General features: G+C 41.5%; 1 protein-coding gene across 10 annotated transcripts in view; it reads left to right on the top strand.

Moving 5' to 3' along the window:
- Nucleotides 1-27,129, top strand: part of DLGAP1 (DLG associated protein 1) — a 415,565-nt gene that overhangs the window by 296,632 nt on the left and 91,804 nt on the right. For all 10 annotated transcript variants that reach the window (XM_054059675.1, XM_054059670.1, XM_054059672.1 and 7 more), the window contains 2 exons: nucleotides 20,063-20,240; nucleotides 22,647-22,887. In XM_054059675.1, the coding sequence (XP_053915650.1) occupies nucleotides 20,063-20,240; nucleotides 22,647-22,887 (419 nt within the window). The remainder of the gene's footprint in view (nucleotides 1-20,062; nucleotides 20,241-22,646; nucleotides 22,888-27,129) is intronic.

Raw genomic sequence — 27,129 nt, 5'->3', positions numbered from 1 at the left:
GCCGCTGCAGTTGTTCAGTCATTTACTGTTGGGGAGCATGTCGTTTCTGACAGAGCAGTAACTGTCTGTTACTTCCTCCCTATCCCCTAGTTAGAGATCATTTTATTTGGGGCACAAATTATTTGCTGTTTACCTGTGATGAATAAATTTGAATCGAGAGGGAGTGAATGATGCCTTATTCAAATAAGATTTGATGGGTGGACAGTATGGTGGATAAGAAACTGGGTGGATGGTTGTATTCGAAGAGTAGTGGTCAACAGCTCAAAGTCCAGGTGGAGATCCATGACAAGTGATGTCCCTCAGGGGTTCTTACTGGGACCAGTGCTGTTTAATATCTTTATCAATGATATTGACAGTGAGATTGAGTGCACCCTCAGCAAGTTTGCATATGACACCAAGCTGAGTGGTGTAGTTGCCACACCGGAAGGATGGGATGTCATCCAGAAGGACCTGGACAGACTGAAGAAGTGGGCCTCTGAGAACCTTATGAGGTTCAACAAGGCCAAGTGTAAGGTCCTGCACCTGGGTCAGGGCAATCCCTGTTTTCAGTACACGATGTGGGATGATGTGCTTGAGAGCAGCCCTGCAGAGAAGGACTTGGGGGTGCTGGTTGATGAGAAGCTCAACATGAGCCGGCAATTTGCTTCTGCTTGCAGCCCAGAAGGCCAACCGTATCCTGGGCTGCATCCAAAGAAGCGTGGCCAGCAGGGCGAGGGAAGTGATTCTGCCCCTCTATTCCTCTCTTGTGAGACCTCATCTGGAATACTGTGTCCAGTTCTGGAATCCTCAATGTAAGAAGGATATGAAGCTGTTGGAACGGGTCCAGAGGAGGGCTACAAAGATGATCAGAGGGCTGGAGCACCTTCCCTACGAGGACAGGCTGAGAGAGTTGGGCCTGTTCAGTCTGGAGAAGAGAAGGCTCTGAGGAGATGTTATAGTGATCTTCCAGTACCTGAAGGGGATCTACAGGAAAGCTGGAGAGGGGCTATTTATAAAGGCTTGTGGGGATAGGACCAGGGTAATGGGTATAAACTGGAGAGGGGCAGATTTAGATCAGACATTAGGAAGAACTTCACTATGAGAGTGGTGAGACACTGGAACAGGTTGCCCAGGGAAGCTGTGGATGCCCCATCCCTGGAGGTGTTCAAGGCCAGGTTGGATGGGATCTTGGGCAGCCTGGTCTAGTGGAAGGTGTCCCTGGCCATGGCAGGGGGATTGAAACTAGATGATCTTTAAGGTCCCTTCCAACCCTAACTATACTGTGATACTAAGATGTTAGACTGACAGTGGCTGTAATGAATGTCTGCACGATGTCACTATTTCTGTTATCCTTTTCTCTTTTCTTTTCTCTTTCTTTTTCTTTTCTATGTGATTCCTTAATATTTCAAAGTAGTAATCCTCGGTACTTAACTCAGCATCCTTTCTCCGTTAAGAGAGCTGAGATTTGCATGAAGAATACCACATTTGGAGTCATCAGCCCCTCACACAGTGACCAAATCACCTTCTGACTATCAAGTGTTTCTATATTTCCACTTCTCCATTGCTTATTTTATTTCCCTTTATAATTAATTTCACACCTTTGAAAATAATGGGTGTGTAGCGTTCTCTTCTGCTTTCATTCATTATGGCCTTGATCCTAAACACTCTCCTGCTAAGATTTTCATCAGTTGTAATTTAATCATTAACTTTTTTCACTAGTCCTGTTACTAATATCATCTTTGTGACGCTTTCACAGTTATTTTATCCCACAGTTTCTAGTTCTGACTAGAATTGGTCTGTTGCTAGCACTCCTGGATCCTTCTCTTTGCATCCTTTTCTTGATGGGGAGTCATGCAGCTTATGTTGAAAAACGGCTATGCCTTCCTTCATTTCGGTGCTCTATTGCTGTCACAATTCATGTGGTGGTTAGTTGCAGTCATTTGTGTTTCAAGCTATCTTTGAAGTGATTTCCTGGGTAGCTGGGTTTGCTCCATGATCCAGTTCTCTGGACAGAAGTTGCCGCAGTGGCTCACAACGGCAGCCTGGTAGCCGAGGTACTCTTGACGTCGACCAGCGGTCAGGCAGCTCTTGCACACTGATAGCTGTGCAAACATGTGTGAACGCCAAGGAGGCTTTATTCTCTAGGCTGTAATTGTCCCTTCTGCAGAGAAGTTAATCAGATTCATTATATCTCTGTGAAGACTGCGGTATCTGCCTCAGTGTTATGCCTCTGGCAGATGATTGACAAACCCTCGATTTCTATTGAAATTGCATATTATGACTGTATTTCCTTTCCCTGTTCTCGGAATCAGTATGTCCACATAATGGTAGCTTGTTATTTAATGTAACTAGTTCCCTTAAGGGCCACAGCCCAAAGAATAATAAAGCAGTCCATTTGAAGTTTATTTGAACAATGAATCACATGAACAGCTGTCTTCTTAAAAACAGGGCTGTAGTTTGACAGTGATTTTGCAGAGATTCTTCATCTTTTGAATATGTTTTCAGATTATGTATTTTATTTTATGTGACCTTTAAATGAGGTATGTAGTAGACAATAATAAACTATTTATTTTTAAACAATATTTTTAAAGAAGAGGATGAAATAAAACTGACATGTAAAGTAATACTTAAACACTGAATTTAGAACTTCTTGGTGGTTATTTGCAAGCCTCTTTTAGAATATTTTCAAATACCAATATTTTAAAAAATATAATCCCATCTTGTAAATATAATATTTCTATTTCTGGAGAGGTAAAAAAAAAAACAGGTAAAATCTTGTTTCTGAGTTGGATCATCTAGTTTTTATTGTGCTATCTCATATTTCTCTGTTATTTCTTCAGTGTTTCTAACATGGGCACCACTGATGCCAGCCAGAATAGGAAGGTTAGATTTGGTCCAAATTACATCTGAGATGAATGTAAATCCCCTGCCCTGCTCCCTGGGCTACCCACTGCCCCAGTACAAGCCTGAGATACCCACTGGGAGGGCATCCCACCTCTTGGGGAGGTATGCATGGTACTCAAAATCAACACTGTTTTATTTTCTCTAATACTTGAGACTTAGTAGGAACAATGCACAGCAAAATATCGACTGTTTCTTTGAAAGTCCTTGGGAATACTATGCAACTGGGATCTGGGTCCTCAGTACTGGATACTGCAGTGTGTTGTTTCCAAGTCTCAAGCGTAGCATTTAAAAGCTGAGCGATGAAGGGTTTTTTCTCCCCTCTGCAAAGTACATATGAAGTTTTAAATGTCAGCCTCCTACCCAACACAATGGGATGATAACCTCTGCCATGAATTAATCAAGCTGTGTGTTAAAAACATTATCTTGCATCTGTTCTTCCAAGTTCTTTTGAATTCAGACAAATTTAACAGCTTTCCCTTCCATAAAATGATACACTAAGGTTAATTATAGTTCAGGAGCACTCTAAGGTATGATTTGGCTGCTTGGTGTTTCTCAGGTCAAAAAAAAGAGCATGAGGGGTGCACCTGGAATGAGTGCCTAGCTTGTGATTTTCCTGTAAGGAAGGGGAGGATCAGGTGAACAATTAAAACTGAAGGACTGAAAAGGCAAAACTCTCAGGTGTGGTGCCCCCTTTTCTGCCCCAGCGGAAAGGAGTGGTGGGAAAGGTTGGCCCCCACACCTCTGTGCTGTGCCTCTGTGGCAGGTAAGCTGTGGCTTCGGGAGCAGGAGCCAAGGAACGTGGTGCCCCATCACTGCTACTCCCTGCCTGACTTTTTTCCAACTGCAAATATCAGTATGCCACCAGCTCTGGGTAAAAAGGCATAATAACACACACTTCCTGCACATTGGGATGTCATGAGGATTGATTCATTACAGTTAGCGCAGCAATTATGGAGTCTTCTGAAGAGGCTGCAGAAATGCTAAAGCAGTCATTATTAGTCATTGCCCCCTTGCTCTTAGCTCCTGTTTTGTACTCCTGAGGCGAGGCTTGTGGTAGCATTTCCTTGTGTTCACTGCGATGCTTAGGAAGAGTCCCACCATACTGCACAAGCAGTGGGGAAGAAGTTAACTCATCCTCATACTTCCCTGCCAGAGGAAGAGTTGCAGATGCTGGCAAGGCCTCAGCAAGGGATAGAAGGGTCGGTTCTTGTAGTTCCTTTTCAACTGTGCTTCCCACGTGCATCCTGCTGCCAGGGTGCTGTCTTCTCTCTTTCCACCCGCTGTATGTATTTGCTTTGCCCATGATGTGTGAACGCCGCAAAGGGGAGCACAATACTCCTAGGAATAACAGTAACTCATGTTGCATTTTGCTGTGTCCATTGAAATTCGTAGGTGTGATGTTCTCATAACTTGACACATCTCCCCCCATCTTACCACCATGTAGGCCACCCCCATTGCTAACATACATCCCAGAGGTGGTTCAGATACTTTCACAGGGGGCAAATGACAGAAAGGCATGCTTCCCTTCAGTTAGTCCTACCTCTCCTCTCTATGCCCTGCCTACATACACTAACACATGGCTTCCCACTCACTTCTTTATAATTTTGTTTGTGTTTGTTACCCTTCACGCTATAACAGAAGGGAATCTTAAAATGCCTTGTTTTTCTCCATAGGGAAGGCCTTCAGAGCTAGGAAAAGGTATTTTAATACATCTCAGAGCCTGAGCTGCCATTGTATGTGCTGCACAGAGAAGCAAATGCACCACACGCTGAAAATCAGAGTCTGGCTGAGTGGAGAGGGTTCCTACGGTATGCTCTGTGCATGCCTGTTCCTGAAAACCTGTGAATTTTTTTGATGAAAAGCCACTTGGAAGACTGCAAGAAACATTTGTCTCTGTTATTGTCTCCTTCTTTCTCCTCTTTGGAGAGGGTAGAAAGCAGCATCTATGGTCCCTTACTGATGGGACCATAATAACCCACTAAGAGTACGGTGGTGCCAGGGACAGTAAAATCCACACGAGCTTGTGGAGGAATAGTTTTCTGCTAACATCCTAGGATCTTACTGCATTTAAAACAGAGAAGATTATCTATGAGATTGCCACAGTCCTCTTATGAGGAATATTGATTCATTTTCTTCTGCTGAATTTGTTTGGTTTTTATCCTCATTAGAAAGGCCCATTAAAGGCAGAATTTGTTTAAGTTGAGGAAAAAACAAGGCCTGAACTTTCCCATTGATAGACCTTCAGCAGAACTCCAAGATCTGACCTGCTGAATAAACATCTAGCAATCTTCTCATTAGTAAGTAGTGAACAGCTGTGCACACAAAATCCTGCCTTTGCATATACAAATTGCTTCCTTCCTGCTATAAATGGACATTTAGCATAGCTGTCTGTAGTGAAAGGAGCAAGGTTGGTAGTGCAGCCACCGAGAATGTATGACTGTGTTGGGCTTTTCTTTCGTTTCTGCTTTGAAATAGCTTTATTCTTTAAGAGTATGGAAGTAACTTTTTTATCAAGTTGACAGTTTCTGTACAGAAGTAAATTCCTTTTTCAACCCCAGTGCTGACCTGCCCTTTCTAGTCACCAAGAAAAATAGTTTCATTCATGAAAAGCACATAAAAAAGCTTTAAATCCTACCATTTTTGTAATGATATGCTGAATGCTACAAAAGCAAATTGCCCTATGAATCCTAATTAATTGGAAATTAGGTCCACAAATCATCAGGGCTATACAAATCAGAATATATTCTAAGATACAAAGATGTGCCACATCTTTTTGTATGCTGTTTCTTGAGTCCTTGAACTCTGTGTCTGTGTGCTTTCTTCATCAACTATGGAAACTCGAGGTTTTTTCCTTTAACTGGAAATGTTTTGCAAACCTCATGAGATGAGCTTTAAGAAAAACATAATGCATTGCGGAAGCTTAATAAATAGCAATCATTGGCAGCACTTGATTATTCCTCCCTCTAGTGGCTGACTGGCTCTAGCGAGAATAAATGAAGCTTTTTATTAACATCTCAAGGAATTATTCCTTTGCTCTAGCTACCAGGAACTTAGTTTTTTCAGGCTAGCATCCTCCACCTTCCTGCCTGCTAGGTAATCCGTGGTGCCTTTGTGCACGTATCTGTGACTATGTTACGTGACCAACCTTTCAGTTTTTCAAGGCCACCTCTCTACAGCGTTCTCAAGCTTTCACAGTCCCTTCTGTACATTATATCCCAGTAGCAGTCACATAAAGAAGGTTGCCCCACTTCAGCTGCGTTTCTATGGTTCCGGGTGATTTGACACAACTGCTTGCTGATGTGTGCTAAACTGAAGAAGTGATTAATTGAGGCAGGTTATTTTGTCTAGTCATGGTACAATACTGGGATATCTGTGTTTGGACAGTGAGCAAATGAGCAGGTTATTAGTGCTTCTTCTGTCTACCTGGATGGGTCAGTGCATGCCTGTACACCAACAGGCAGCTCAGGCATATTTGTGTCATTAAAAGAGACCAAACACCTCCATTCATGGACAGTTCAGGAAAATGTAAAGGTGTTGCAGAACTGGAATGCTCCACTTTATTTTGCCTAGCAGCAACCCCTACCTACTTTGTTAGAGGGACAAAATTCAGTGGGTTGAAAAATTGGCCCTTACCTGGCACATCACAGGAGAAGTCAGAGTCCTGGGATGCTGAGCAGACCTTCGAAGGTGGCCCTGTGCATCCTGCCTGCACACAAAGACATGCTAGTTCAAAGATCATCAGGCAAGTGTCTGCCCTGTTGCTCCTGACAATAAGAAGTGGGCTAATATGTTATCATAATGCTGCTGTTTTCCTAATCAAGGTGACAAAAAATCTGAGCGGTAAAAATAGTCACTGTATGTACAACATACATTTAAGGAAGAAGTCGTCTAAGGAAGAGGCTACTTACTCACATGAGTCAATTAAATTATGTGATTTCCAGGCAAAATTTCAGTTCCCCTCCTTAAGAGTTGTGATGCTTGAAAAACTACTACAGGTTTCATTACACATAGCTTGTAAGTGACCTTTTAGGTATTAGACTTTTCCATAGCTCACTGAAGTTTTATTAGGCTGGAGATCTTTTCAAAAAGATTTTTGTCTTACCTCAGCAAAACCACTGACTTTAGATGATATCATAAATCACCATCTATGGTCAATAAAGGTTTTAATCAAAACATGCATTTCTTCTAAAGTACCTTTTGACCATCACGCCAGACACACTTTACTCTTTATTAACCAGCTATTCCACTTTATGTACAATATCTGTCTCTAGGGCTGAAGTTTATTTTAGTTGTTCTGTCACTTTTACCTCCGTTAATATAAAAATATGATGCCGCTATTTTCTTTCATTGAAGAACCTCAATCATGTTTGCTAACTTTAATTCAGCATCACAAAGCCATCTGAGAGGCACTGTAGGAAGTGTTAACACACCTATTTGCCAAGTTTGAGCATTTATATGATTTCTTCTTCTGGTCAAACAGCAAATTTCTGTCAACACTGAAATCCAAAGCCATAAGCCAGTGTTCCTTGCCTGTGGTTTTAAATGCGAGGTAGAAGTTATTTGTCCAGAAAATTTTAGTTTATCTTACCTTTTTTTTTCTTCCTGTTACGATGTTTTGAATAAAAACATAGATGTCCAGATATCTTCATCTTCTGAGTAAGACAGAAGGCCATCTCCATCTTCACCACGTATCCTATCATTATGTTTTGAAAAGGAGAGATTTTTCTTAACTCATTCAGAAGTGGTTGTTTAATCTGTGATTTATATAGGATAGGCTTAAGAATGCATCCTATTACAGGACAAGAGGCCAGCTGACTTTCTCAGGAGTTAAAGGCTCTCTTCCTTTGAAATGAGGTGCAAAACCCCTTTGAAGGAAATATTTTTTACATTCTCATTCTCTCTATGTGAATTGCTGCACTTGACACTAACAGCGTGATTAATGGCATTATAAATGGTTCTCCATTCCTTTACTCCCAGTCCCAAATAAATGTTTCTGGGTATTTCTTTTCCATGGCATTAAATGATATGTATTTAAAATAATTTAAAAAAAAAAATACCTTTGAGTCCCCAGCTATGTTTGGCACTATTATGCAGGCTTCTCAAGATTTTTTTTTTTCCTTTGTCTCTCATACTTCAAAATATGATTAGCTCTACTTTATCACAATTCTTTCTGTACAAGTTTGGCCCTATGATAGCCCATAACACAGAAGGCATTTGTTTTTAGAAAAAGGAAAAAAAAGTCTAAACATACGTTTAAGCATGATTTTACATTTTTTGAGCAAACTTCTATTTATTGGGAGTTTTCATAATCAAAATCAACTACAGACTTCCACCTCAAGGTATTCAGTGCTTTGGCCTTGTTTATAAATCCATTGACAAGTCAACTTGCCCAGACCACAATATATTTCACTCATACCTGAAATAGCAGCTTATCCCTTCATGTTGTATCTCAGTATAGCAGACAGGTCTTTTTGTCATCACTGCAAAACAAAGCTGGAAAAAAATTTGGAAAGAAACTTGGAAACTTGAAAGAGAGTTATAAAATACACATGGATAGCTGGGTTTTTTTACATTATCTGAGTTTCTTCTGAGGTATTTCATTTGGTGTAAAAGCACCTGACGGGAAAGTGACATCAGCTTGAAAGTGGTATTGGCTTCTTTTTTCTGACTAATAGCTCTGGTAAAGTTACATGAAGGGGAAGTCTCCCTCTTCTTGGGGTATCACTTCTGCTGTGCAATATCAGTGATAAAAGGGAAAATCTCCCAGAGCAGCAGAGACTGCTACCCAGAGAATCAGTAGAGACTTTGCAAAAACTCTACTGCACACCATTATTTTTTAATTTACTTATTACTTTAAATAAAAAATTACACATTACTTTAAATAAAATTAAAGTACATTAAAAGCACATTTAAAGCACATTACTTTAAATAAAATAATAGAATAAAAGTTAGTATTTCGAGCATCATTGATATGACAGGAGAAGTTGCAGGGTTTTATCTTAGTCAGTGGTAACTCTATTTGAAGGGTTTACCTCAAAGTCTTTGCATTTTTTTAATCAGGAAGGGATGGCTACAAGTCATGTTTGAGCTCCGAGCTATATTTATCCGGACACAGCTAGAGAAACTGGCTGTAGAGTTATCCTGGAGGTCATTGCTCTGTCTTCCCTCCAGCCCCCTCAAGCTTGTATGCCATCAAGAGTAGCTTAGATTTCAAGTCACCACCTCCCTGGTGACTTCAGAGAAGAAAAAAGTAATAAGTTAGAAGTACTTGCTTAGAAAAGAATTAAAAACGAGCTTCTCTTCAGGCACTATAAAATGCTTAGTGTTCTTCAAATGCAAACCAGCTAAAATAGAGGACACTGAAACAACCACTTAGTCAGAGTGCACATATGATCTTTCGAAGTGAAAGATCTTCATGAAAGAGAAGGAGAGAGGAAATCCAGTCATCACCAGCCCATAATACCGTCAAGGCAAGAATTCACAGGTGTTACCAAGAAATAATACATGCCCTCAGCAGGTGTGATACTTGAAGTATTTGTCACGTAGCATGCTCGGCCCTCTATTGAATCTTGCTTAGTTGGACTTGGGATTTTTCCCTTCTCTCTTATAGAGTTACTAACCTCCACTCTTCGTTTTTTTAAAGTGCGCTTGCTTTTCAGAGTTCTGCAATGTTTTTGTTTTGTTGCACATCTGTACAGCTGGTGTTGGACCTGCTTTTTTTTTTTAGTAGGTATCTGAAACTTTTGAAATGGCAGAACAATGCAGAGTAAGTGGAAAAATACTACATATGTATAATGCATTTTTGAAAAATGCAGGGGGCTGTTAATTTATGTGAAGGCTTTGGAGTCATGGTGTTGACTTGCAAAACTAAAATGTGTTTCTAATCTCACTGGGAAACTTTTATACAGATCTAGCCCGGATGTTTGGAAACGTTTTTCTGAACTAGGTGACTCGGAGGCAGGCACGTGGCAGGGCTTGCAGACTCATGACCTTGCAGCACATGGGTGGTCATCACTTTCAGTTCTATGTGGCATTGAGGACACTGAACACTGAAAATTCATTGCAATTTAACAGGGAAAATTGCTCTTAAATAAACACTGCAGTGACATTCAACAGCAAATACATTTTTTTGTATTTACTGGAAGACATTATTTGTAGATAAATACTGTCCAATATTGTAACTTGGAGTACCACAGGAAGACTCTGTTACGGGAAGTCTGCCCAGAAGATGCCTTTTAGCTGAGCTGGAGTGCTATCCTCCCACTCCCAGGAGCAAGCCAGAGCTCCTGCATAAATTGCAGTGCTAATCAGGGAGGGCTGGTTATGCAGCCAGCTCAGTACACAGCCAGGTGACGTTCCTGAAAAGTAACTACCTTCCTCCTGCAGTTTGGCAGAGAGCTGTAATGCTTGGGGTTTCCCACTGGCAGCATTAATCGAACTTTTAATGTATGAATGGAGGAGGCCTGAAAAATAATTTAAGCAAGTGAGGTCTGATCTCGTGGAGGCTGTGATTTTTGTAGAATAGCACAAGGAGAAAATCTTGATCCAAGAGACCCTGAGGATGAAAAAAAAAGAAAAAAAAAAAAAAAAGCTGTCGGACAGTATTCTGAGTAGGAGCAAGCTTGATATTAAGAGAGACTGAGATTCAAACTTCAGTTCTCGTCATGAGTGCTTCAGGAAGTGTAGATGCAGAGGTGTGCAAAATGATGTTTTGAGTGTGTTGCACAACATGCGAGAGGAGGAATGATTTGACTCACTTACCATAATAACAGCAATTAGAAGTGTCAGTGAAGCAGTCCATGTCCAATGTCAAAACCTGTGCCTGAGCAGACCTGGAAGCATTTCCTTCCTTCTGTTTTGTAGGGGTTACCCTCGATCAAGTGCTCTCAGGTTGCTGGCCAGCTGATTAAAATGTTTGAATTGCTAAAATAAGAGTTTAATCTGAGCAGATTGTGGATAACCTTTGAGTCTCACTAGACGGGCCACAGAATTATTTAGGTTGGAAAAGACCTTTAAGATCATACTTAACACCGCTAAGCCCACCGCTAAGCCATGTCCCTAAGCACCACATCTACATGTCTTTTAAATGCCTCCAGATGGTGGCTCAACCACACCTCTAGGTAGCTTGCTCCAAGTCTTGACAACACCTTCAGTGACGAAGATTTTCCTACTATCTAGTCTGAACCTTCCCAGGGGCAACTTGAGGCCATTTCCTCTTGTCCTATCACTTGATACTTGGGAAAAGAGTATCCCACCTCACTACAGCCTCCTTTCAGGTATTTGTAGAGAGCAATAAGGTCTCCCCTCAGCCTCCTTTTCTCCAGGCTAAACAACCCCAGTTCCCTCAGCCACTCCTCATGAGACTTGTGCTCTATATTCTTCACCAGCTTCGTTGCCCTTCTCTGGACATGTTCCAGCACCTCAATGTCATTCTTGTAGTGAGGGGCCCAGAACTGCACAATATTCAAAGTGCAACCTCACCAGCGTTGAGTACAGGGGGACAATCACTTCCCTTCAGATTTCTGATTAAAGAAAATTGTATAGTGTCTGTCTGCATCATATTCCATCTGCTTCTCTTTCCACCTGAATTGCATATGGCATTATGTGCCCCTTCCTTGCTGTGCTTTGTTCCTTCACCATGTGTAGAAAGCAGGCAGAAGATTCAGCACATCAACAACAAGAGAAAGGTTCCTTCAATTCATTAGCCTAATTTTTTTTTTTATAGAACACAGCACCTGAGAGGATCTTTGTTTTAGTGTAGATGTGAATTTTTATGCAATGGTCAGCTTTGTTTGCTAACATATTGACACTTATTAAGGGCTTAAGATGCTCTTGAAACATGTTCATACCTCAGCAGCCCCACACCCCAAAAAGAAATAAACGCAGTGACTCCATGTCCTTTGAGAGGAAAGCATGTTTGTAATAAAATCACAAAGTGGTTTTATGGCTGATTCTGAAGCCAGCAATAGCCAGAATGGAGAGTTTTAAAAGGGACTGGGGTTTTTAGAAGCACTTGCTGCTAGAAGCTGTTGATTCAGTTCCTGCTGCCCTCTATCAAAAAAACATGAGCTGTCTGGCAGGACACCATGTGCTTATTCAAAAAAAACTCCATAACAGCTGGAGATAGACACATTAGAGCTGCGTGACACCAAACTGTGTAGACTTCTGGATACTTTTTTTTTAAGTGTTTTCCTCTGCAGTCCTAGCAGAATCTGCAAAATCAGGCAGAGGGACAAGTACACTGTACTGTAACTTCTGCCTCTTCTCACTTTGTGACAATCCCTGTAACACTGTCATGTCCTGTGCGGCTTTGTGTTACCTGTTGGCTTCTCCATGCAGTTGAGTTTGACTCAACAGCATAGTCTTTCATAACACAAAAAGAAGCAGGTGCCAGTTCTGTGCTGATGACATTGAAATGCTCTTCAGCAGATGAACTTTTTCTGGTTGACTCCAAGTTTTAGATTTTCCTTTCTCACACTTGGCTCTTTAGCAGCTTACTAAGGACTTAAAGAGAGGTTTTATTATTTCTTCTTTTAGCTTCAAGGTATGAAATCCCCATGAGGAGGTTCACTTTTTTATAAACAAAGACAGGAAAGGAGATCTTCAAAACCCAGAAAAATCCCTTGTGAGGGGGAAGAATGCTCAAAAACTGTTTATGTGTTGCCCTTGTCTACATTGGTAGCATGACAGATTTCTGTTCACTGCACTGAAAAGGCAGCAGAACATAGAGTCCAACATGATCAAATTACCACAGCCTGATGACCCTTATCATGACCAAGATCAGACAGATGCACTTGAATGACTTTGTTCTATACATGTTCCTCCCCTGATGTCCTTCAGTGTCTGCCTTGCGTCAGACTGTGATGGATTATTCTAACTTCCAGCAGCACTAAAATGCAAATAAAACTAAGCTTAGAAATGTACGTTGGTTGTGCCCACCAGCCATGCTAGAGGTGGGGCATTCAGCCTAGGAGAATTAAGCCCTAGGGAACTAACCTGTCCATTGCAGGCTCCAAAAATGAGAGCTAGGATATTTGAAAATAGTGGTGGGTGTGATGTTTATTTTTTCTTGGTTTGGGGTTGCTTATAGTGTGTCGTTAGGGGCTGTCTTGTTTGAAGGCAAATTTTAGCAACCTCCTCTGCTGGCTTATAGGAGCATTCAGGACATGTCTCTGGACTTCCACTTTTATTCTGCTTCGTCATTTTCTATTAGCATAGCACAGTACCTGCCTGGCACAACAGGGTGCTTTGTGCTGTGAATCTGAATCACACAGAATCACACAGAATCACAAGGTTGGAAAGGACCCATTGGATCATCGAGTCCAACCGTTCCTAACACTCCCTAAACCATGTCCCTAAGTACTTCATCCACCCGTTCCTTAAACACCTCCAGGGAAGGCGACTCGACCACCTCCCTGGGCAGCCTGTTCCAGTACCCAATGACTCTTACTGTGAAGAATTTTTTTCTGATATCCAACCTGAACCTCCCCTGACGGAGCTTCAGGCCATTCCCTCTAGTCCTGTCCCCTGTCACTTGGGAGAAGAGGCCAGCTCCCTCCTCTCCACAACCTCCTTTCAGGTAGTTGTAGAGAGTAATAAGGTCTCCCCTCAGCCTCCTCTTCTCCAGGCTAAACAACCCCAGCTCTCTCAGCCGCTCCTCATAAGACTTGTTCTCCAGCCCCCTCACCAGCTTTGTTGCTCTTCTCTGGACACGCTCCAGAGCCTCAACATCCTTCTTGTGGTGAGGGGCCCAGAACTGAACACAGTATTCGAGGTGCGGTCTCACCAGTGCCGAGTACAGAGGGAGAATAACCTCCCTGGACCTGCTGGTGACCCCATTTCTGATACAAGCCAAGATGCCATTGGCCTTCTTGGCCACCTGGGCACACTGCTGGCTCATGTTCAGTCGGCTGTCAACCAGCACCCCCAGGTCCTTCTCTTCCGTGCAGCTCTCCAGCCATTCTTCCCCCAGTCTGTAGCGCTGCATAGGGTTGTTGTGCCCCAAGTGCAGGACCCGGCATTTGGTCTTGTTAAACCTCATCCCATTGGTCTCGGCCCAGCAGTCCAGCCTGTTCAGATCCCTTTGCAGAGCCTCCCTACCCTCCAGCAGGTCGACACTTCCTCCCAGCTTAGTGTCATCTGCAAACTTGCTGAGGGTGCACTCAATGCCTTCATCCAGGTCATTGATAAAGACATTGAACAGAGCTGGACCCAGTACTGAGCCCTGAGGAACTCCACTTGTGACTGGCCTCCAGCTGGAGTTAACTCCATTGACCACCACTCTCTGGGCCCGGCCATCCAACCAGTTTTCAACCCAGGAGAGTGTGCGCCTGTCCAGGCCAGAGGCTGACAGTTTCTGCAGCAGAATGCTGTGAGAAACTGTGTCAAAGGCTTTACTGAAGTCCAAGAAGACTACATCCACAGCCTTTCCCCCATCCAGTAGTTGAGTGATTTTGTCATAGAAGGTGATCAGGTTAGTTTGGCAAGATCTGCCTTTTGTAAACCCATGTTGACTGGGCCTGATCACCCGGTTCTCTTGCGTGTGCTTCATGATAGCACTCAAGATTACCTGTTCCATGACTTTCCCTGGCACTGAGGTGAGACTGACAGGCCTGTAGTTCCCCAGATCCTCTCTGCAACCCTTCTTGTATATGGGCACAACATCAGCCAGCCTCCAGTCTAGTGGAACTTCCCCAGTCAGCCAGGACCTCTGGAAGATGATGGATAGGGGTTTGGAAAGGACATCCGCCAGTTCCTTCAATACTCTTGGGTGGATCCCATCCGGCCCCATAGACTTGTGGACGTCTAGCTGGGCAAGCAAGTCTCTAACCTGGATGCTGAACTTGCAGAAGACAGTAGTCTTAGGACTATTTTTTATTGTGAAGTTTGTTTATATGGTGTCTGGCCTAAAGGGGAAAGAAAGCAGCCATCATCAGTCTTGCCTCTCCCTTTTTTCATAGTGGAGTGAAATACAACAAATGAAAGTGTTTTTCTTAAAGAGCACTTGTACAAGAGTGCATAGTGCTTTCCTAAATTAGAAGGAAATACTTGAAACCAAACTTGCCTATTCTTGTAAATCTCTTGTTTTCTGTCTTCTTTTTGGCATTTGAAAGCCATTCTGAAGGCAAGGGAACTCTTCCAGGAATATACTCAAAGTTATTTCACTTTTTATCTGCTAACACTGAGTTTAAAACCTTTAATATATATTTGAATGAACTAAATTACAGCCAGTATATCCATGTCAGAAATGAAACATCAGTACGTAAAGACAGTGATGCTTTCCTTCGCCCTTCATTCAGCCTGGGTGATCATCTGAGTCTAAGACTGTGTGCTGTCTGTCTCAGACTTCCCTGTACAAACCAGAGCAAATCGCTTAAGCCTGCCTCCTCCCACGCTTACCTATGCTGACCAACTCCTTACTCTGCAAATAGTCACTTAAGCGAATGGACCAGTAATTGTTTCCATTTGAATTAGGACTGTGAAATACAAACACACTTGTAATGGTTGGCTAAAATTATTTATTAACATGCATTTTGCAACAGTAGTAGGGGCGATGAGGTGTGTGCATTTTAAATCTTTTCATTTCTGAATTTGAATGAAAACAGAAGAATCAGCCTCAGTATGTCTGAATGTGCAGAGCAGAAATAAAAGGGAAATATGCGAAGGGAGCTTAAAGATTTCCTTTACACACTTACATGATCTTCTGTTTTAAACGCTTTGCTAAAATGCATTTTCTGCTCAAATGAACACTCTTCTGCCTCTCAGAGCCCCTCATAGACTTTCAGTAGCTTTTTTCCCTGACAGGCAGGATACCTCAGTTTTCTCTGAGGCACAGTGTGTATCCAGAGGCACTTGCCTTCCTACACCCAGAGGACCCTTTATTTCTCCGCCAGGACTCGGCAAACTCGATTTCCACACCCCTCAGCACAGGACTGGCTCTTTTTCTCATTAATCCCCTTGGGACATTGCAATGGCAGCCAGCAGAGCAGCAAAAAACCAAAGCCTTCATCTCCTCCTGGTGTCTCTTGCTGTGTGGCATTTGGGAAGCACATCGTAAAGACCGACTTTACTGTTTTGTCTGCCTTAAACATTTGTATGTGGTGCCAGGTTCAATGGGAAGGAAGGTGCAGAAGTGAGCACCGCTCCCCGTCGCATGGCCAAGCTCAGGACGTCTGCTATGGGGGCAGGAGATGCAGCAGCGGGCACTGCCCATCCTCCCCATCCTCCTCCTCACACCCACCTGACTGCCCTGGTTGGACCCTCCCAAAGGAGCTTTAGCACACGTGTGGCAAGAGCACCCCCCACGGACTGGTCTTATACAAGAACTCACAATGAGCCACGAAGCACATGCATGCCCATCAGTTCAATTGGAGCAGCCTGGACCATGTGGTGTGGAAAAAGACACTACTGGAGCGACCATGTGTTCCCAAGGAACTGCTATTGCCCATTGATGTGGCGACTCTTTCTTTTTTCCATTCTCTCTCTCTTTCTCTCTATATCATTTACTTTGCTGTTTCTTGACTGGTATTGGTGTGTCTCAGGTTGAATCTGAGTGCCCTTCGCTGTGTTCAGCAATTGGATTGTGATCTGAACAGATTGAAATCTGGTTTTCTGCAACTCTGGGAAGTTGCACCCCCATATCTCAGCTGTGCACCTGAGTGTTATGGTCTGTTTATTTTGGTCAAAGCCAGAATAAATTTTGCTTCTGATTTTCGCCCTGAGAGTGACCTTGTCGGCATCCAGATTGCCACACAGATGAGCAAACCACCTTCTTTCTACTGAGCAGGTCAAAAGAAGACCCAGACATGAGTGTGGAGTGCGCAGCTTATGAATCGGGGCATGACACGCATCTAGCAGTGCTACTCCTCCCACCCCATGCAGTTGGTGCACCTCATTTAGGGACCTGACACCTGTGAGGGCAGCATGTTGCCTTAGGAGACTGTCCAACCCCAAAGTACACATAGCTCCCTATGCTTGCTGCAAGCTCCTTGAGCGCTGCTTCAACCAGCATCGCCACATTATGTATCCACAAGGGACTAGAAGCCTCCCAGGCAAAAAAATCTTTCAGTAAGGGTGAGCTGTATAAAAGCCCCTCTGAAAGGGCTCTGGCACTGAGTTCAGGACTGCCCTTTAAGTGCTTGTCCTGTGTCCCACCAGCAGGCCCTGCAGCTCGAAAATGATGTGGAGTGCTTGAGGAGCTCGTTCAACATCTTTAATAATTCACATCTTTAATAATTTACATCCTCATTCTCTCAATTAATATATCCAAGGAAAGGAGTAGAGCTATAAGACCATTTTATATTGGCCAAAGAGCTGTCCCAAAATCTCCATCCTTGTCTGTCGTACTTGATTGTGGAAATTATGATGGCACATACAGAAGTTTAGGTACTGCAAGATAAACAAAGATGGAAATGAACTCTTAAGGAAGAAAATAATATTTTCATTTACTGGTTACTAGTAATAGCAACTCTAAGAAAATAAATTAGACATTCAGATCTTCCCCTGTCATACATAGCCAGATTTGTTCCTAAATGGGATGTTCTCAAAATCCCAGTAGCATTTCAGCTGTTCATTAAAGCATACTGTAGAATATAGTCATGATTTATTACGCAGTTATAAAAGCAATAGTAATCATTATAAATGCAAACCTTCAGATGTTTCTTTGTCTGTGCTTTCAATCCTTTTTTTTTTTCCCCCCATCACTGTATCTAGTGAAAAAATTATTGTAGCAATCAGTAAGCAAGGAGCCACCTCCTCCAACAGCTGCCGATATCCTGGTCTGCTTTATACAACAGATGGGAGGTATGTGCAGACTAAGACAAGTGGCTCCTTGTAAAATATGGTTCTAGATATGTGCCAAACCAGCCAGTTGTAAAGTCAGGAAGAAAACTAGTCAGAAAAAGAGGACAGCTATGCTGACCACACATATCTGAAACAACAGGAAAATATTTACTTTCATGGATGGATGCCCTTGTCTGAGGCAGAGTTCAGAAAACATTGTTGTGCAGCACTAATGCATAGAGAAAAATTATTTCTATATCTATTGTGGTGGTTTTCTGTGGCACTTGGAGCATCTGATCTGATCTGTACTCTGGCTGCCACAGCAAAATCTTGCTGCTATGGGTACCTGCATCTTGTCGTACAGGTTCCAGTCTTTTAAAGGGCACTGGCATCAGCACTAGCAGATTTCTGTCTGACAGTATCTGTGTGCTGAATTTGTTGATGTGCTGCAGTCTTCTTGTTAGCTTACCTAATCAGTGAACAGCAACAGCCTCAGGTGACGTATTTGACTCACTGGCAGCTAATCAAGCATATTTGAATTTTGCATGTCACATATTGGCAGCAAACTGTTCAGAACATATTCATAAAATACACTTCGAATTAATTTAAGAAATGCATTTGAGGCAATGCTCATCAGTTTACAGATCGACAGGATGGTGAAGTAGCTCACATGCATATGAATAATTGTGTGTTGAATTATTCATTCTATTTTATGGGGTTTTTTATTTCTTTATCAAATAACAGACAATCTTTTTGCCAAGATTTCCATGGTTAGTTTTAGTTATCAAAATGTTGTAGCTAACTGCTGGTAACAATCACTTTTTCATCATTTTATCATCCTTTTTTTGAGTTTGGAACACTACTAATTATGATGTCTATAAAGCTTTCTACTTTCGTCATGTGGAATCAATGGCATAAGGGGTCAAAGTGTGTGAATATGACTGCTCTAAGTATTGCAACGTATGCCAGTGAAAATGGCAAGCAGAATCTTCATCTTGTGACAGGAATATTGAGTAATTAATGTAAGTTTACATATTTTTATTAGGCAGGTAATTAGCAACCAGAGAATAGCGTGTTGTAGAGATGACCTAGATTTTATTATACCATTCAGAAACAGATCAAGTTTCTGAACTACTTAGGTGTGAGATTACACAATGGAATTGTCCTCCTAAAATACATTGACAATTACCAGAATTGTGCACGCCACTGGGAAATTGTTCATACTAATTACCAGCGTTAGGTACTTGAACACAAAAGCTCTGCAAATGCTTGAGGAATTAGACATTAAATGGATTCTCTTCTTTCAGGTCATCTCTGTGTGTGTTTCTGAAGGGTAGGGGACCACAATGAAGCCTGTAACTAGGTTACAGATTTCTCTTTCATATACTTGTAAACATCCAAGTGAGATTTACCTTGAAAAAATGGAAAATTTATTTTATATTTAATTTGTTTACTTCATCATATTTGGAAAATATTACAGATATTTAATAAAAATATTGCAGAATCATCCTTTCCGTACTTTATCCACTGATTAATTGTTCAAAAAGGAATATCGCCAGAATGAACTGCATTGCGTAAGAGGCAAGACACGGTTCACTTTTTGTGATTCACATCTTTATAGGATGCCTCAGATTGTGAAGACAGTACTTAACGGGCATTTTCAGAGGGTAAAACTGCTCGCAGGTGGAAAATTGTAGCTACACGTTATAACCTTTGAATAATCTAGTTGAATAAGCACATATGGCAGGAGTACTGCAGTTTGTGCATATTACCTATGAGGGTTTTTTGTTTGTTTTTGATTACTTGTGCATCTCATCTGTCGCTGGCAGTGGAAAGTTAGGAAATGTTATCGCTTCAGAAATACAACCGTGGTTTTTAAACTTATATTTTGACATCGTCACATAAAGCTGCTTCTCTAGCCTACATTTTTTCAACTTTCAGTTTAAGCTAGGTACAAAATAAATTTTAAAGCACATCAACTCCTACCAGGTGCCCCACATTCTTGGAATGATTTCCCAGGTTAGGATGTATTAGGAGTGCTTTTGCATGTTGTGTATGATGTGCCTACTGTATTTGCCCATATACCCTTGAAAGCTCCAGATTAATCAGCCCCATTAAAGGGGTACATACTTAGATGTCAGGGTCACAGCATTAGCAGGTCTGGTCAGCACCAGCTTTTCACAGAGGAGCAACCGTTTAATAGAATACAACCCCTACAGTTCCTAAAAACTTTTTTTTCCAAGAAGTGGATATTCAGCTCATGTGTTTATGATCATGCAGCCAATCTTATTATTGAGCCTCTCCTCCTTTACCCCACTCCTAGTGAGGCCTGTCAGATTTGATGAAATAACTATTTTCTTTTCTTTTTTTTTTTTTTTTCCTTCCACAAACCTCCCAGGATATCCAGTGAACACTCACCAAAGCTTCAGATCCGGAGCCACAGTTACCTGAGAGCAGTGAGTGAAGTCTCCATCAACCGAAGCCTGGACAGCCTGGACCCTGCAGGGCTGCTGACATCCCCCAAGTTCCGCTCCCGCAATGAGAGCTACATGAGAGCCATGAGCACCATCAGTCAGGTGGGTGACACTCACCCACAGCGGCCCAGAGAGCAGCTGCCATGCTGGGTGCTGGCCAAGCCCTTGCAGTAGAAGAAACTTGATTTTGCTTTAAGTGAAATCTGGCTGTTGCATGGCACACATTTTCAAAATGTTTCTTAAGAAAATGGTAGTGTTTTCACATTGGTTTTGTTTTCACATCTTGTTTTTGAGAGAGTAACATTTGATAGGATGAGTGGCACAACGTGCACTTGGTTTGAAGAAGCAGTAATTTTTTATTTTTCTTTTCCAAAAGCAGGTGCACATCGAGTCTTTAAACAGTGTTCTCTTAGGGATCTTGTGCTCAGTACCTGAAAGCAAACTTTTTTTAATGCCTAAAAAAAACTTAAAGCACTCACATGCTGAATGAGATGCTAAAGGAAAACTAAGTTTGTAGTATTTTGTATTTCATAATTTTATTAGTATTTTATCAGAATTTTTAAGTCTTTATGCTGTTATATACATTCTTAGCCCCATACACCTCTAGACTTCACCTATGTAGTACAAATGTCACAGTACATATATAAAGTGCAAAGGTATTATCCTTAAGTTCTGTAGATCTCTTCATGCTCATTCCAAACTAGAAAATAAAAATAAAAACAAAAGCCACTGTGACACATTCAGTTTATGAGTTTTACCATCATAAAACAGTCTGTCCTTGCATACAACATGCCTGTACAGTTGAATCGGTCAGAAACAGATCTGAAAGAAAAAAAAAAAGAAATTCAAAAGTGCCAGCACTCCACAGGGCAGTGGGCCAGTAGTTCATCTGCTAAATCCTGTAGCTCCGTGGTGTGTTTCTTGGCTTATTTGCTTAAGTGGATCATTTGGATAAATCAGTTGGATAACAGAATTTTCTTTTATTAGTCCAGAAGTGCAGCAGGGCAGGATTTGTAGTTCCTGTTACTGTCAGGTCGTAGCAGTGTCAACAAAAGCATGTGATATCATTGATGCCAGAACTTCAGCTGTGGCCTTAGCGAAGATATGTGCCATTCAGAATGGAGCAGTCGTTTGAATTTCTGTGGCGCTCTGTATTTGGGCACTGTAACCTTAGAGTATCCACCTGTGTATTCTATAGTCAAGCACTTTACTGATGCTCTAGAAAGAGGTTGAGGATGTATCTAGGAGGAAACAGCACTGAAATTCAGGTTTCCAAGGCAACTATATGATTACTATGTTTGGTTACTGGACACCTTACACCCACACAAAGCTGCCTGCCAGTGTTATTTAGCAATATGAAGAAGTTGTGGAGGCTTTTTTTTAAAAAGGCAGTCATTCAGAGATATGGGTTTTCAGATACAGCTATTCTCCACCATTTTAGGATTGTTATTTAAAATATACTATCCACTACTATTCTGTGCTCTTTTAAGCAGTTTTCCTCTGAAAAATAAAATTATTTTCCTTTATATGTAGAAATAGTCTGCATGTTTTCCTTGGTAAAATTCGTCCTGGGAAAGAATTTCTAATTTTTTTTTTCCTACCACCCTAACAGTCTTTATCTTCTCTTGCAACCTTGGCCTTTTCCATGCTTGAAAACTAACAAAATCCCCAAGTGATTATTTCTGTGTGCATGTTTCCTACAGTGATGATTATTGTGCTTTAATGCCAATCTCAGGCCTCTGTTCTCGGTTTAGAAACATGAGCATCCATTCCTAATCAAGCCAAGGTCAGTGGTTTTCAGGTTTGTGAGACCTGCAGCAAGGTCACATCTTTTGAATGTTCTTTAACGAGGGTGAGAGCAAGTCTTTGTCACCATCTAGTGTCTGCTCCAGGCTTTAAGGATTTCCTTGCATCACTTGCTCTCAGCCAAAGAGGTCAGCCCAGCAATGTAGTTGTACAAACATTTTTCCCCTGCAATAAAGCTAATTCCCTTATCAGCCTCCCCTTCCTAATTGTTGGTTACCACTTCTACCCTCGAGCTTCCCAGCTTCTCAGGTTTATCTCTGTGACTGCCTATGTGTTGCATTGACTGTGTACTGGGGTTAAGCTGAGCTTTTTTCCTAAGCCTCCAAAGAAAGAGTGATTTTTGGTTTATAATGTAATGGTCATAGTGACCAGAGGTTCAGCCTCTGCTGTGGGCCCAGAGTGAGATAAATCAGGTGCTGCTACGAGGACTCCCAGCTTCCCACCAGTCTTAGCAGGAACCAAAAGCCTAAATTCTGCTGAATTTGTGCCTAAAGACTCTGTCTCCCCTTTTTGTGCTCTTTTTTTCCCGCTAACAATTGTTGTGTTGTAAAATGGGATGTGTTTATGTGCCATTGAGCTGTTCTTTCTGTGTGATGAGATCTTCTAATAGATGTTGACGATTGTGCCTCTGCAGTTTTGAGTGTTTGTACCAGATCCAATGATGTATGGGATGTACTGAACCTGCCTGGTCTTTGCCTGCAGGTGAGTGAAATGGAGGTGAATGGTCAGTTTGAATCCGTCTGCGAGTCGGTGTTCAGTGAACTGGAATCTCAGGCAGTGGAGGCACTGGATCTGCCCATGCCAGGCTGCTTCCGCATGAGGAGCCACAGCTATGTCAGAGCCATTGAGAAGGGCTGTTCCCAGGATGATGAATGCATATCGCTGCGATCCTCATCACCCCCACGTACAACCACTACAGTGAGGACCATCCAGAGCAGTACTGGTGAGTAACAAAATGGGAAATCCATGGGATGGTAGAAAGGGAAGGTATCATTCTGTGTACCTGCATCAGTTAATCTGATGGGTTCTTCTCTGTCAGACACCAAGCCTGTAAGAGAGTCTGTGTTTCACTGAGGAACTGGACAGATTAATCAGCCTAAAACTACTTACAGATCAAGTTGATGCAGATGTGATGCCTCCTATGTCCAAGCTGATTTATTCTGAGCTAAAAGCACATAGAAGGGGAATCCAAGGTCATATCTCCTCTTGTTCTCCTCCCCAGAAGAGCAGTCACAATTTTGCAAGTCTGAACAAGAAGGTTCTAGGTTAGCAGATCTGCTAGCTCTTGCCAGCAGAGGAGGGCCCCTCTGGTGAGTTTTTCTACAAAGATGAAGTGATCTTTGTCTTTTCTAAAAAAAAAGTTACACTTTATTGGATGTGTTGTTTAATGTCTCAGAGAGAAGGTTAAAGCTCTCTAGGCCCTATTTCAGACATGGAAATGAAGAAAGGAAGTGGTCTGCAGGTCAAAACATGCATATTCACATCCTGCTGTTATTCTTTCTGCGGTTCGAACTATTCAAGCCTTGCAAGCGAGAGAGGTTTCAGTTTAAATATGATACTTAAAGAACTTCTTTTAATGTCTGACGTTGCTTTTCTTTTGGAAATAATCATAATCAATTCCAAATTCTGTCACCAAAATTAGTGCTTAAGGAGAAGAAAAAGCAAGTCAGAAACAAAAATCCAAATCTGCCTCTCTCAATCACGAAAGTCCTGTGTATGTGCTCTTCCCTGTGGGAAGATGGGAGAGGCCCTTTTTCTTTTGACTTCTCTGCATCCATTCCACTACTTTACACAAGTTTCATTCACTATTCATGTATATTCAAATTCATGGTTAACATTGACTATTTCAAGTATTTCTTGCAACCTACTATCTCTTTTTCCCAGTTCTTTAATTTCTGTTTTCTGTAGTTCAAACTTCAGCCTTTTTGTGTATTATCTCATAGGTGCAGTTGTTTATGACTTGTAAGTTCCTTATCTCTCACGCCAGTCTTTTTTAAAACCACTTATCAATTAGTTTATGTCATCAAAGGACATTTTCAATTCTTTTACCAAACATATTCAGCTTAACTCATGATTTCTTTAAAAGTAACAAATTTAAATACTGTTGGAAATACATTTGCAGTACATCACAAGCATCAAAGCATTTAACAAATGCTGCAGAGCAGTTCTCATATAAATTACTAACCCTTAAGAAATTTTATTCATGTGACAACATTTCTGCTATTAAAGTTGTACAGAATTAGATTGTGTTGAATGTATTCTGAAAGCAAAAGATGAAGGATGGGATTTTTCAGGGATTTTTCAGTGTGCATTTGCCTATATTAGAATACCTTGGGTATCTCAGAGTGGATTTTCAGTTCTTTGAAAATGGCTTTGTTAACACTTTCCCTTTATGAAAATAACTATAACCATTATAAAATTACTAAACTATAATCAACCAGGAGATAATAACTTTTTTAAATTATCTTTCTATAATAGCTTGTCTCTGTCACTTCAAGAAATGGTGCCTGTGTTTGAGGATGATGGTGTATAAATGGAGAAGGTTGTATATATTGGCCAAAACCACTGGAAAACCCAAAAAGGGAAAATTGTTATTGGAAACTGTCTCTTGTTTATGCTCTTCTTTTGTAGTACAACCACAAAAAAGAGTCCTGGTCTCTTCTCTGGCTAGCTTTATTAAAAAAAAAAAAATGAAAAAAACTGTTACTGAAAAATGTGATCCAGTGGGTCTGTCTTGAGTTAATGCTTCTGGAGTCAGCCCCTTAAAATGCGGAAGGAGAAATGATTTACAGCCCTCTGTTTGGACATCCATAGAAGCATTTTAAGTCTACTGTAGGAATCCATTTTCTGCTGTGGGAATTTTACTTGGTTATCTTTCTCATTTTTTAATTCTTGGACTCCCAAGAGCCCCCTTTGCCCTGGTAGCATCTCAGAGAACTTGTCTCTTTTACTACCTGACTTACATATCACTCTCAATTTAATGGGGATTAGAGCTGAATTAATTCCATCCAAAAACATCTATATTGACTCCCTTGCTGTTGCCTGTGGCTGACTCACAGAAGAGAAAAAAACATGAAAGCTATCGTTAGTAGTTTCTCTTAATATCTGCTTCAATAAAATGGAAAATGGCACAACAGCTAGGCAGGTGTGAGAAAAGAGAACGGTATCTCAGACATATCTCCACTGAGGTAATGTTTCAAATGCTTCTGTGGGAGACATAAGGGCAGTTATCATCTAAAGTATGGATTTAACATGCCCAAAGGAGAGCGCTGTCCTCCTGCCAAAAAATACCTCTGCCTGTTGAACCAAGCAAGGTTCCTTTCATCAATATTAGCAGTTCCCTCAGGGACCTGCTTTATAATTCACTGGTGCACAAAGCTGTGGTCATGCACTGATATTTGGAATTTCTTTTGTGGAAGCCTGGGAAGATACCATCTTGATGATGATGGAAAAGATGAAAGCTGCCTGTCCACTGGATTCAAAATTATTCCTTCAGTGGAATAATTGGTGAGCCACAGCCTTCCAGGGTATCTAGATAAAAAATAAAGCAAGCACCATGGACAAAATTCACACTTACCTCTACCTATTAGCCTATGCTACAGTGATCGCAGCCTCAGGTTTCAATTTCCTTTCGCCACACAGTGTTGGAGGTCTAGTTCTGAAATTGGGAATATATGTCTACCAGTGTAACTATTCTGTTCCTGAGGATGTGTTCAATCTAACCATAAACACAGTGCTAAATGCACTAGCTGTGGCACGGAGCTTAGCTACATGTAACTGCACAACTGGTGGCCTCTGCAACCTATACTGGTTTTAGTGCTAATCATAGCAGTGCTGCAGGGTGATTGCACTTGGCTGAAACTGAGCACAAGTGTGAAAACGTGTCTGTAGGCACAAACCTGTTGTCATCAATGAGATGAAATTTTTTCCCCACCATGAGTGGGGAAAAAAAATCCTAACCTTACCAAAGTGAAGTTTCTGCATGTATCTGAGAGGAAAGTACTTTGTTCATGAGGTGGTCTTATGTATGAAACAAATTTTTATCCTGTTCTTAAATGAGGAATTTTTGAAACGAAGAAGAGAAAATATGATCTTACAACTTTATGTGAAAATAGAGACATTTGGCAAATAAGAGCCATGCCACAACTTCATCATGCCTTGAAAGCTAAGCATTTGAAAAGGTCCATTGACCCTCTTCTTTGCTCACTCAGCATCAATCAGACCTGCAGAGACAGCTGCACTCTGCACCAGCCAGGGCCCATCCCCGACAGCAGACGGTTCAGGCTGGGAGCTACAGCAGATTTGAAGTGATGGCATATGTTATACACCACAGCCTGCACTAAAAATTACCACTCGTGTCATTTGGAGAGTAGTCCCTTCAGAGGAATTTAATGAGGTCTGAGTTATTACATTATTTGATCCCAGGTTATTTGCAAATGCAACCATTGTAGGCGAAACTTTTCAGCCAACATATTCAGTCATTAAATAGGTAGCCTTTTAACAATTTTAAAAGTCAGTAAATCATTTCAATGAGCTTTTTTTACTGCATTTCAATGCAGTAATTAAGAAGCAATTAATTTTTAAAGTAGTTTAGGAATATCTTCCTCCCACATTTCTTGTGCCTGTCTGTGTTTCTAAACCATGGCTGTGCAGCTGTTCGCGTTCCTTTGCTGCAAAGAAACCCTACGTTGTTGTGAGAGCTTGGGCATTAGCACATGTGGATACAAATACATAGTTGAGATTGGATATGTTTAAGTTGAAAGTGTTGCCTCTGAAATGGAGCTGGAGCAGTAACATCAGCAAAAACTCTGCACTGGCTTGTAAGAAGTATTTTCATAATATCTAACCTCTGTACAGCCAGGTAAACAGGAATATCAAAGTTATCTGCAGCAATGCCATATGGTGACTCTCAGTAATATTACACTTCTGCTTAAAAGCAAATCTGCTTAAAATCCCAAGGCAATCATGCTGTGTAGCCAGCAGGTTAGAGAAGGACTGAGAGTTGTCACGATGTATGCTAATTACAGTGCTACAGCTGAGCAAGCTGTTTCGTTCATTGGAACATCTGACCAAGAGGGATCAGGTATTTTCTGGAAAATCTCTAAGGGGCTGCCTAGGAAGGAAGGAAGGAAGGAAAAGAAAGAAAGAGAGAAAGAAAGAGAGAAAGAAGGAAAGAAAGAGAGAA

This window comes from Cuculus canorus, chromosome 2 (assembly GCF_017976375.1).
Source record: "Cuculus canorus isolate bCucCan1 chromosome 2, bCucCan1.pri, whole genome shotgun sequence".
Classification (NCBI taxonomy): domain Eukaryota; kingdom Metazoa; phylum Chordata; class Aves; order Cuculiformes; family Cuculidae; genus Cuculus; species Cuculus canorus.
The sequence above is the reverse complement of the archived record's forward strand: the minus strand, read 5'-3'. Positions and strand labels throughout refer to the sequence as shown.